The sequence below is a fragment of the Phaseolus vulgaris genome, chromosome 9 (genome assembly GCF_051622355.1).
Source record: "Phaseolus vulgaris cultivar YP4 chromosome 9, ASM5162235v1, whole genome shotgun sequence".
NCBI lineage: Eukaryota > Viridiplantae > Streptophyta > Magnoliopsida > Fabales > Fabaceae > Phaseolus > Phaseolus vulgaris.
In genome coordinates this window covers 24,732,448-24,745,422 of record NC_143506.1, presented here as the reverse complement: position 1 = coordinate 24,745,422, position 12,975 = coordinate 24,732,448, and the positions used below count along the sequence as shown (strand labels likewise).

Genomic DNA, 12,975 nt, shown 5'->3' with positions numbered 1-12,975 from the left:
ACGTGTAGTAATGAAGACTAAACTATGTTGCGTCTTCAACGTCATTGTGCTGATTCAAATCAAGTATGGCAACAACTGGAGTTGGACAGAGATCAGGATTTCTACTGAGCAGAACTGGAGTTGTCAACAAATATAAAAACTTCAGATGGCATTATCATACGGTGGCTTGCTGGATCATTTGGAAGACAAGAAATGCAATGATTTTTACTGATACAAACTGGAACTAAAATGACAGGGCAACTTGGAGACATTGTCCTTCTACACTTCGTTCATGCGTGCTGATGCTATATGGGAGTAGATATTAGAAGCTAATTGTTCTTTTATATATATACATATATATATATATATATACACACATATATTATAGGAGGTACTTGTATGAACAACTATACAATTTTTATAAGAATTCATTTTTCTCTGATTATAATCTGCTCAACTTTGAAAACCAACATAAACAAGTGCATTTGGAGTTCTTATCATGTTAGTTAAGTAAATCAAGGGAAAGTCCCTTTTTCTGTTGCACAGCACAAGCATATCCAAATCATACCCTGTTTTCCGGCAGCTTCCTTGCTTTCTGTCCCTATGTCCTTACCCGATTGATGAGAAAAAAACGTAATAAATATAGAAAAATCAAATGTCACCAAGTCCTAATAAGAATTTTATTATCGAATTCAACTTTCAAAAAGAAAAATCAGATTTTAAATACATTTATTGTTCAATAATACAAACTGAGTCCTTTACGAGGTTAATAGTGATAACATTTTGAAAATATAACGAATTATTCAAAAAGAAAATCGTTTCAGGACATGTAATTCGGTAGGAATAATTTAGAAAATCACTTTAATAATAAAGCATAAAAGAATAAAAAAATCTTTTTTACTCCATAAAATTAAATAGTTGAGCATTAAGTACAAGATTAATGTGTATTACAAATGAAGCCACTAGCAATCGAAATATAGAATAGTTTGTCAAGAATAGCCTTCATTGACTAACGTACACTATAGACAACAGCAAACTTACCCTTGCTGCCAAATCATGGATAAAAGGTTAAAGAGAGACTGCTTTTCAAATCTAATCAAGAACGAACTAGATAAGAATCAAACAACATAGCTATATGAACGACCACAGAAACATTAGCAATTTCTACAAATACTTTCGTGCAAGAGCTCGGACTTTAGTATCAAAATGTGATGACGTGATCCGGGAGCCAGGCAAGTACAGGGGATTGAGGAGAGTCTGCAATTTCCCAAAAATACAATAAAGTTACTTCATCTCTTATCACTTCAACAATCCATAATCCATGAAATGAAGTTTACAAACAGATTTAACATATGAATTTGCACTTATTTTCACAATCAAATTAAGAGGGCAATTAACAATTTCAACTTCTTTTACTGATAGGAGTGTTCCCAATCTTATCCTTTTGCGCAGAACAAAAAGTAGTAGTTGAAACTCTGAAACTCTAACTACCGTAAAGTAACCTTTGGGGACTTATTTTGTATTCTGCATATTGATACATGAAGAATATTGTTCTCCAACAATTAGTAAGGATGGAATATTGTAAGGCTTCTATAAAACTTTAAAATTTCAGTTTTTCTGTCATTCTAGATGTTATGTACCAAGTTAGGTAATTTAGCATTCCTATTATAATGAAACATTGAACTGGTAATTAGGAGAAAATATTGGAGATCCTATAGCGACTAAATATAAAGTCAATTCATACTATATGGATGGATGCAAATCTCATCTTACAAGCTTTCATACTATATGGATGGATGCAAATCTCATCTTACAAGCTAGTTTTGTAAGGTTTAGTTAAGCTTAAAATTAACTTCTTAAGATGGTAGCAAAATCATTTAGAACCTATCCTACCAAAAGTTTGTTGGGCCTATTGTGTCACTCGCTAACGAACCACTATTGGATCACCCATAAATATATAGTCACATACACAACTTGACTGGTTTTGACCTAAGATGTATTAGAAATTTCACATTGACTAGAGATAAAGTCAATTCATAGTATATGACCAAGTGCAAACTTCACCTTACAGACTAGCTTTGTAAGATTGAGTTAAGTCTAAAATTCACTTCTTAAGAGTAAAATGTAGAATGTGACTAATTCAATATTTTGATAAGACCAGGTTTTTTTTTTTCATTCTAACAGCTAAAGATACTTTGTATAGTATATGAACGAGTGCAAATCTCACATTACAAACTAGTTTTGTAAAGTTGAGTTAGGTTTAAAGTTCACTTCTTAAGAGGAAAATTTAGAATGTGACTAATTCAATATTTTGATAAGACCAGGTTTTTTCATTCCAACAGCTAAAGATACTTTGTATAGTTAGCGAAGCATCCTTCAAGGTACCGATAAACACTAACTTTCTCATAAATCCCATTTCAAGACAAGCATGTTGTAGAATAAGAAAAGGCCACATATGAGACTAACAAAGGCAGTGATAAATATGAAATATGTTATTAGGGTAATCAAGGAAAAAACATATCACCTTTATGTAAAGCTCGTGCACATCTTGGAAGAAACTTTTAATGCCGTCATCATTACGAGAGTCATGTAGCAACATCAATCTGGTATGTATGATAAGTCAAGGAAAATCTCACACAAATGGAGGAAGAATGTTTATAAGCTTTTAAGAATTCTCCACTCTTGGCTTTTTCATTTTGTTTCCCTTCAAATGACAGAAGGAGAACAAGGACAATGGCAAAACTATACAATTAAAGCAAACTAAACTGAATGGTCCTTAAAGGTGGGTACTCAGTACTTCGTTTATTTGGATAAAACAAGATTAAACAAAAAAAGGTGAGCAACACAAGAAGGGCACTACAACTTTTTTTTATCTCAACTGTAAATAAACCGCACATATAAAGGATATGACCAGCTGTAACATACACGGACACCACAAGTTCATTAAACCTGTCTACCGATTTCAAGTACCTGCGTAGAAATGTTTAAGGAACAAGATGTTGAGAAAAAGAACACGTAGAACAAGAAGCACAAAAGAGGATCATGATGTAAAAAGTTTCAAATTTGAACTAGAATTATGTATCAACCAAAAAATTAACTCACATAGCACTAGTAGTCCATGCAAGGTCCTGGACAATATCCAGAGCAGCGTGGAGGATAAATTGATGCAGCTGAGCAGCATCCTCTCTCTGTCACCAAAGCATGGAATTGAAAAATGATGTAAATTTGGTGAAGAAAAAGAATAAACTTCTTTCAAAGCCACATAAGACAAGCTGATGCACGAGATTCAGATAACTATTTAAATTAATCAGGTGAAAAATACAAAACATTAAGCAAACAATAATAGCGTAAGAAAATCACACAACTTAAAGTGATGCATGAGTGATCATGGGTCAATCCACCTAAATAGTCTGAACCAATATGCAGCAAGCAACATGTTAAACAATATAAATAAATTTCATACATCAACAAAAAGCTTGAAAATCAGAAAAGCTAAAATATAGAATAAATAAAGAAAACCACACTTTAGCAGCTACTCCAACTTCAGCTTCATATATAGGAATGTCATTTCTGCTAACGATGATGAAACAGGCCGTGGTTGCCATTATCAATACCCTGCACACACAAAATACAGAGAGGATATAAATATATTATTATTATGCTTATGCTCAATATAACCATAAAAAAAAAATCGAAATTGTAATGAAGCCAATTACAGAGAAGACAAATGAGGGGAATATGGGGACAACTAGTAATAGTCACGTGGCAGCTGACAGCATAGTAGTTAGAATTCGAATCAAAATATGGCTTTGCCGATTCAAATCGGAAGATGAATCGGGGTTTGAATCGTGACATGAATCGAATGAATCGTGAGATTCGCGATTCTGTTTCGTTATTTCCGATCAATCGATGAACGGCAGTGGAGAAGAGAAGAGAATAAATCGAAGAGAAGAACAATGGAGAACGCATAGAAGAAGAAAAGTGATGAACACAGAAAAAAAAGTTACCTCACTGGAGAAGAGGGAGTTCACCGGAGAAGAAGAGGGAGCTCACCGGAGAAGGAGGGTTTCTTTGGGAGAAGTAGGGTCACGAACGAGAAGAAGATCTTTGGGTGAAGAAGGGTCCGAGAAGAAGACAATTTTCTATGATAAACTTTTTAGTTATGAGAAGGAAGCACAATTTTAAGAAGGTAATGATATATTGAAATATTTTTATACATTACAATCTTTAATATTATTTTAACATTTGTTTTCAATATTATTATTTTAACATTTGTGTATATCATTTAATTACAAAATTATGATTTATTATATATATTTATATTTAAATTCATTCTTAGTATAAAACTCTCATCATTTCTCTTTTCTCTTTTAAGAAAAGCTGAACCACTTAATCTCAAGAGGTGGCTGAATCACTCTTAAATTTTTTTTATAGGATTATTTATTTTTAAAAAATCAATTTTATTTTTAAAACTATTTAAGTTTCTAATCATTTTATTTTATTTTAAAAAAAAACTGTATGGATCTTCTCGTTTCTTTATGGTGTCTTAATTTCTCATAGTGTCTTGTTTTTTTTTTTTGTCTTGTTCAATATTTCTGTTATTGTTTAGGTGTATTATGTCATCTCTTTAATGTACATGATCATACATGTTTTCAAGAAAACTTTCATCACAACTAATTTCACTCTATGTGTTAGTATCATGACGAGAGATGGAAGTCTATTTATAAAATATATAGAATGTGCAACAACATAAGGCAATTTTGATTGAAACATGAGAGATCTAGTGAAATTGAGAATGTGTTGGTGCTTTGTTTCAACAACGGAGTTTTGTTGGGGAATCTCCACACAAGTAGTTTGATGAACAATATCATATGTAACATAAAGATCTTTCCAACAAAATTCTTCGATATTATCGATTCTTATTATCTTTATGATTATCAAATTGATTTTAAATAAAAGTAATTAGTAAACTTCTCGTTTTTGTCTTGCTTTTCATAAAGTAAATCTAGGTGTACCTAGTGTAATCGTCTACAATAATGAGAAAACATTTGTGTCCATGTATAGAAGGGATGCTAAAAGTTTCCTGATGTCTGTGTGAATAAGATCAAAAGGACTTTTGCAAACACTCTTACACAAGGGAAAAGGCAATCTGTGTTGTTTAGCTAAATGACATGGTGTACAAACAATTGTTTTATCAAATTGTATATCAATATAGTTTTTACTCAAGCATTCTAGCACCTTTTTTAAAGGATGATCGAGCCTGCAATGCCAAACGTTTAGATCTTTAACATGTTTGAACAAACTTTCAGATTGTATGAACTGCATTCTTTCGTGCTGAATAGATGAATAAGATGTGTTATTCTAAAATACATATATTTTGTGATATTGTATCTTTGTAAGATATTTTTTTTTCATAATCATAAATTATCATACATTATAATTATCCATGTTTTATTATTTAACGTGAATGACTATTCTTTTGTTTTTATTTATTTTTAAAAAGTACATTGGTAAGAAGTGTCATTCTTTCCTGGTAATAATAATAATATTTCATTACTATTTTTGGAAAATAAATTTTATTTCATATAATTAATAATATTAACATTGATTTTATTTATCAGTTATTCAAAAATATTAAAGAATGAAGATTTTTTTGCACCTAAAAGTTGTATACATGGTAGTTAAAATCGAATGAATAGTAAGATTTTATTTATTATGTATCTTACTATTCATAATAAAATTTGAACGATTAAATTTTAAAAAAAAATTCACAATTCGAACCTCAATTCTACAATCATGGATGTATGGCATTCGACAAAGTCTTGCGATGTGGACTTTTGTAAAAAAGATAAAGAAATTACAGTAGGAATCACCTACAACAATTAGTGTCAATGCCTATGATGTGTTCTAGAAATTTACTTGAAGATTGTGACTTTAACTGTTAGTTTTCTTTTTATTCTCACTATTATCAGTGTTAGTAGAAGAATTTATTTTATAGTAAATATATTCTGTATTGTATATTCTTATAACATTTTGGAAAAACACAACTGTTTTATAAATCTTGGTTCCCCAAACCATTATACTGTGAAGTTGGAATGGAATAACCATTGAAGTGAACTATATAACTAGAAGAAGCACACACTGACACAGGTATAAACACTTAAACCAATACTCTTCTTCCTCTTTTACTCAAACCAATTTATGTCCATCTGTTTTAGTTTTGTAAGCCACTTTTGTGTGTCTTGAGAAATACATGGTGTCTTCATCTCACTATCTGCATGATCACTCCTCTTATCCTTACCAATGTTCTCATGTCTGCTCCTTTGTCTTACCTTCAGTGACAGAAGCCGAGAAACCTCCTGTAGTCCACCCCACTTTTCCAGTGCACGTGCAATATCATACCGCCCTGTGCCAAATTTCATTGCTACCAAGTCAATAATCATTGTCACTGTTCCACTGCCATTGCTTTTGGTAACACTCATCTTTGCATGTTTTATAGACTTCAAAGAAAGCTATAAAAGTTCAGAAAAAGAATATCTCAACCTACCTGCACGTTCAAATGACTTTCTACTGGGCATAAATGAAGGGTCTATTCCCCAGCTCCTTTGAAACCTACTTATCTGCATCAAGAAATGAAGTCTATTATGATCAAGATGTCAATAATGCCATTTATGTATCAATTTTCTCACACTGAAGATTTCATTTAAGGCATTTATGAAATCATCAGCATTTCTCCTGCAAGATAAACGACTGCTAAGTGGTACAAAGTGAAGAAGGAAAAGAAAGTATTTTAGATAGGGAAGAACTTTTGCAGCCTACCTCTTCCTGTAAATTTTCAAGATTGTCCCAATAACCCTTTGGTTTGCGGTGTTTGTAAGCCAAAGAAAGGTTCAATACGGTTGCAATCTTTCTGAATCCACCCATGCGAGTTATAGCCTTCTCAATATCCACTCTTCCATGCAAACGAAGTTGCTTCCTCATCGGCATGAATCCTTCCTGTCCATGTTCTGCAATGAATTGCAGGAGTTCAGATTTTAGGACTTCAATATTCCTCTGTAAGCCTGGCACTTTAGGTCTTTGCTGAGATGAACTTCGAGCATCGCAACTAGGAACTTCCTCGACTGAACCAGTGTTGTCATCATTTTGACAGCTTGATGAAACAATTTGTTGCCCTGAATTTGTATTCTGCTCACAAAATTCTGAAGATTTTGATGCATTCTTGTTCTCAATATAGTCTCTTATTGCAGACAAGTTTGATGGGAGATCTTCATAAATGACCTGAAATGACATTGTGCAAAAACATCACAACATTGCAGGGTACAAATGGAGAGTTAGGACAGATTTACCTTCAGAAGATTAAAAAAGAATGAAAAGACAGTTGGAATGTATCTCGCTTCCACTCATATTTAGCAGTGTTTCTAGTCAGCTGAGCTCCTTTGCAGTGTTTATCAAAAGGTTTTCTTAACGGATGTTGCAATTTCAATTTCGGAAAATAAGCTAAGAAAGTTTGAAAAAACGATCTGAAATTAAATAGATATTAAATAGATGAAGAAATTAACAGACAAACCTCCTCCATGATGGCTTCAGAAAGGAAAGTATCCTTGCGCATTTTTGACTCCACAGAGTACTTTAGCAGCGTGTGATGATTTCCTAGTTGCTCAAAAATCCATTTTCCCCGGAAGGAATCAAAGTCCCCTTCAACTTGTTCAAAACTGATTTCCTGTTCTAAATATTCACACAACTCCAACACAACACGAGCATGAAGCACCATATAAAGTAGGCCCTTACACCCTTCCTGCATGTTGATTAAACCAGTAAATCACATAATTTATAGATAAAAATGCAGTATAATGTCTCTTCTTATACTAGTGTTTGTGCTAAGGGATACAAGTTTGTTTAACCGACTGCAGATAATGATGGTAATACACTAGCTGTTATGAAACAATTCAGGATATAAACAGATATGATGTTCTCTTTTTAAGACTTTACTTCGTTAACACTGTCCCATACCTGAAGAACACGGACTTTATTGTTATCTCGTGATACAACCTTACTGATTGCTAGATTTGGAACTATCCTGCAACATATTATGTGGAATCAAGTTAGAAGAATGAAACAATAGAACTGGAAATCTCTTATTCAATGTTCCAATAAATCTAGCGTAACTCAGGAAGTAGCATACTCAGTAAGAGTCTCATAGGCAGTTAGAATATTCCAGACTTCGCGAACAGGAGCTTTAACTGTTATGCTTGCAACAACACAGCGATGAACACCTCCATTTTCCTTCAAATCAAAATCACTTTATTACTGATTATGACCAATTTCCGTACAAACAGGAAATTGTCTGAATTCAGGTCAACTAAAAATAATTAGTACATATAATTTACCAGAAGTCCATCAAATCTGCGGAGATGAACTTCATCCACCATTCGAGGTCTGTCAAGCCTGCAAACCTTTCCAAATACACCCCAGTTGCTTCTCACCTCACTGGAAGATGTGAGTACTGAACTGGAAGCAGAGGTGGCAATTTCTTTTTTGTTCTCTGCAGGAGACAACTTATCACTTTCACACAAAGCGCCATTTATCTTTTTAACACCTTCACACAAAGTACCATTTATCTTTTTAACAGATGATCCGTTAATTGCCACATAAGTTTTATGCAACTGGTTTTCTGACACTGGAAGTTTCTGATATTCCATAAAATTCTTTTCAGCTCTGTATGCCAAAGCTCGAAGGTTCACAGGAAGATCAGATCTGATAATCCTTTCCAAAAAAATAGCAGGGAAATTGAATCTTGGTATCACATTAACTTCATACGATAAAATAGCAGTTGATGACCTGCATAAACCCGAATTGGTGTAAACTATAAATGTAATATAGCAATGTGATTAATTTCAATAAGAACAGCCCGTATGTTATTAACAAATGAAGATACTTATCCCATAAAAACCCACAAGAATTGAGACACTACTATGAGTGATATAATTTAGGATGGCAATTGGAAAAGCTTTATTGTCTTGCAGGTAGAATTATTATTGCATATGGAAAGTTAGCCAAGTTATTTCATTCTCTTTCTAACATATAAGTATACATTGACACATTTTGCTTTGTACAAAAGAAGACGAAGACAACAACAATAGCCTTGTACCAATAGGTAAAATCAGCTATATGGATCATGTAATTTAATTGGAATTGATGAAAAACCAATTACTCAGATATTTGTCTTTAATAATTTCTTCTAAACTCCTGCTTGGCCTCCCTCCACCAACTTTCACTGGACTAAAACTTATGCAATCTATTGTTCCCACCTGTGCCTATCATTGAAAAGCTAATAAAATAGCCTTCCCATCTCCTTTGATATCTTTATCTATAAACAAAGTTTCCTTCTTGATTTATTTATTTACCCTATTTTTGGAAGTTTATTATCTTTCATTCACTGATCTTTGTCCCATGTTCTCGTAAAAACTCTCCTAAAATTTTGGATCGTGCCTCACACTCTCACTCACAGCTCTCCTTCTCTCATTTCCAGCCCTCGTGGTAATTTACCTAATTTTCAACGTTATTGCACCAGTTCTACCTTTTGCTTCTTACCTTTCCTTATACATTTTCATTTCACCATCAACATTTCTGATCTCAATCCAAAACCATTTTATTTACTTAAGAGTACTTGAGCAACCTTTCTAACCTTCTTAGACATCTCATACCAAATGTGATTAGCACTATCTTATAGTTCCCAATCACCTTCTTTCAGTAGCTTCACAAAAGTCAATTGTTTATTACCCTTAAGCTGCAACCACGTGATTTTTGGATTTGGAACTGGTTGGGTTTTGTGTTTACCTTCTTAAAATGGACATCAAGAACCAAGACCCTATGTTGTGCAGCAAGTCTCTTTTTTGGAGAGCCATACAAAAGAAGAGCACACTCAACATATTGTTGTGTTGTTATATATTCAAGATAATTATTGCCCCAACCAGGGTATCCAAAAAAGTGAACGCACAAAACAAGCCAATCAGATCTTGAAGCATTTTGTGCGGTGAATGAGGTCACTATATAAGGAGGAGAAAAAAAAGAGTAGGGGTGTGTGGGAAATTTGTAATCTGTCTTCCCTCTCTTGGCCCTCAGGGGAATACTTTCTCTTCTATCTGTTTTGCTTTGCTGAATCAGTGAATGCCTTCTTATCACTTGTAAGAAATACCGTATCTTACTACATCATAATATCACACAGAGACTGCTGTCATTCGTTCTTTTCTTGTGTGTGGGTTGTTTACAGTTGAAGCAGGTTTAACTAAAATGAAGTCTTTCATTAATCAAAATCAGAACTTCATCAACCTAAGTTTCATAGTTTAAGATTGATATGACATATTATGCTAAATATATAGACATGGTATCTTTAGATTGATGTAAAGCTGCTGTGCAAACAATGGCTTCATGAAATAGATTATATACCTTGTTCCAGATTTTACGGACCATTTGCCATCAAACTTCTTAAAGTCTCCATCAACCATGGAAAAGTGCAGTTCTCGATCCCATTCCTAAGAATTAAAAAAAACAAATATAGGAGTATTAATTTAACAAATTATTCACTTCTCTAACTTTCTCCTATTGACTGACTAATCTGTCAACTAAACTAGCACAGCCACTGCTAATAGAAACTAAACTATTCTTTACATATGATCTTGCATAAGGCTCATATAGCAAATTGTATGAGACACATGGGTTGGAGTATGAAAGATTAAGAGTATCTTTGATTATCTTCTCGCTTTCTGGTTTAAAAATTGTTTTCTAAAGCAATTCCACACTACCCAACAATCAATTTCTCATTCACAATCTACTTAAGTGCTTTAAAACCTAAAGAAACAAAAAAATTCTAGAATATGCTTTCTCCTCCTCTTCGGTTCTCATCATGTTCAGCTTCTCCTGCTCTCTATGTCTTGTACCATCATCTACAAGTTGTCTCAACAATCTCTTTCACAAGCCTTGAAAACTTAAAAAAAAAGTTTGGAAAGAGAAATAAAAAGCACCCTAAAGTTTCAATTGCATTCCAATCAAGTAAGGCTAGTGGTTAGCTACAGTGCCCACTTCATATAGTGTATGCATTAAAAAACACTCACTGAATTGACGACTTCCCGAAGATCCAAGACAACACGAGCTTCAATATGCCAATACATAGCCCTTTGGAATCCCCTTTGCTCTAACCATATCCTTCCTGGGTATGGACAAGGAATTTTCCCACTAACGAAAGAAAAGTGCCTTAGAAACTGCACCTTTAACTTAATCATCACCAATACAAAGTAAAAGCACTTTACTTTTCCTTTTTAACTTGAATGCGAATAGAAGCATTAGCATTTGCATTACCTCCATACAAGATTTGGGATGAAATCAGCGAGACGCTCATAATCAGTGAGAGCATTCCAAACGGATTCAGTGTCAGCATCGACTGTGATTTGGGCATTGACTCTGCGTTCCCTCCACGACACCACTTGGACCTCACAAAGCACCTCACGCTCACCCTCTTCCTCTTGCTGCTCAAAGCTTCCATCTTTGCCGTTGAAGTGGCACGTGAGCTTCTGGGTGGTCCTAGTTGACGAGGAGGAAAGTGCCGCAGCAATACCTCGAGAGTGTAGGGTGAGAGACAGAAACCCTATTGTGGTGTGTGTGGCTGGTTTGGAGAGAAAGCACAAAGGGTGAGTTCCAATGTTGGAGGTGGAAGCGATCATGACTCATGAGACTAAGGAAATGAATGTTCCATTGGGTGGTTTGAGTACACATGGACATGGAAGCTAAGCGATGTTGTTGGTGACAGTTGAAGGAGATACTTCTCGCGTCGTAGCCACCAGTTTTGTTTTTGTCGTTTAGTGGGTCTCGTGAGTTTGTGGCTCCGACAACACATGATGGTGCGGTTGTTTTCGTCATTTCATCAGATTCTTTTTATTTGGAAAACTACTAGGTGGGACCATGTTCCATAATTAAAATAAAAATGTAAGAATGTTTTTTAATAGCATTAGCTCCTTATAAATTTTATTATTTTAAAATATTTATATTAATATTATAAAAACTATATTAAACATCAAGTGAAATCTTATGGAAATATCTTGAATATTAATTATCTCCAAAATGTTGTCTTCTCATATCAAAAGTTTTCTTCATTTTTTCTTTTTCTTCGTGTACTTTAGTGTGTGTTTGGATTGGGAAGTGGATGCATGAGGATTTGAGGGAATGAATGTGTGAGAATGTGGGAAGAAAGTGTGAAGAAAGTGAGTTTGTTTGGATTGGGGTATGTTAGGGTGGATGTGTGAAAAATTTACAGGAGTTTGTGAGTGATGTAATTATTGTAAGATTTTTTTAAATTTTTTTTAAAAGTGTAAAATATAAGTTTACAAATTTACCCTTGTATTTATAAATTATTTTCTGTACAATTGAATAATTTATTTCGATAATATTAAATAATTACTTTTAAAAAAATACGAGTTATTTAATATTATTAAAACATGAAAAAAAATCATAAAAATAATATTATATAAGCGTATACAAATTTATTGTTATATTTATTTATACATTTTGAAAGTTTTTTATATTCATTGATTTTGATTTAGATTGTATGTAGATACATAACCATGTAGATATTTTAGAGAACATTTTATAATAAAAAAAAATATTATATATAGAGTGAATTGTATAATAAATTTATTTATAAAGAAGAAAAATATATATAATAAAGTATGAAATATCATAATATGATAATTATGATGGAAAAATAATAAAAATAAAAGATATTATTATATATATTATTACATTAATGACAAAGAAAAAAAATGTCAAAAAGGGAAAACACCACCATCTTAGGTGGCTTTCTCCTCAAATCTATGCATATGATAAGGATGAGAAAAATCACTGTTCATGGATATCCATTATCTCCCTTCCCTGCACATCCCTTAATCCAAACCATAAATATTCACTCACATTCTTCCTCTTAGACAGTACAATCTTGAAACAATC

General features: G+C 33.2%; 2 protein-coding genes across 2 annotated transcripts; both read right to left on the bottom strand.

Moving 5' to 3' along the window:
* Positions 1-865: 865 nt before the first annotated feature.
* On the bottom strand, positions 866-4,178 carry LOC137820321 (SNARE-like superfamily protein). Its single transcript, XM_068624351.2, has 6 exons — positions 3,987-4,178; positions 3,504-3,594; positions 3,082-3,167; positions 2,889-2,949; positions 2,504-2,590; positions 866-1,236 (listed from the first exon to the last, which is right to left on the bottom strand). The coding sequence occupies exons 2-6, from the start codon at positions 3,582-3,584 to the stop codon at positions 1,144-1,146; spliced, it is 408 nt and encodes a 135-aa protein (XP_068480452.1). The 5' UTR covers positions 3,585-3,594; positions 3,987-4,178; the 3' UTR covers positions 866-1,143.
* A 1,954-nt stretch (positions 4,179-6,132) lies between these two features.
* On the bottom strand, positions 6,133-11,881 carry LOC137820620 (uncharacterized). Its single transcript, XM_090295213.1, has 10 exons — positions 11,335-11,881; positions 11,091-11,211; positions 10,426-10,511; positions 8,367-8,817; positions 8,162-8,262; positions 7,990-8,056; positions 7,547-7,774; positions 6,799-7,257; positions 6,527-6,599; positions 6,133-6,385 (listed from the first exon to the last, which is right to left on the bottom strand). The coding sequence occupies exons 1-10, from the start codon at positions 11,694-11,696 to the stop codon at positions 6,165-6,167; spliced, it is 2,169 nt and encodes a 722-aa protein (XP_090151339.1). The 5' UTR covers positions 11,697-11,881; the 3' UTR covers positions 6,133-6,164.
* Between the last annotated feature and the right edge of the window lie 1,094 nt (positions 11,882-12,975).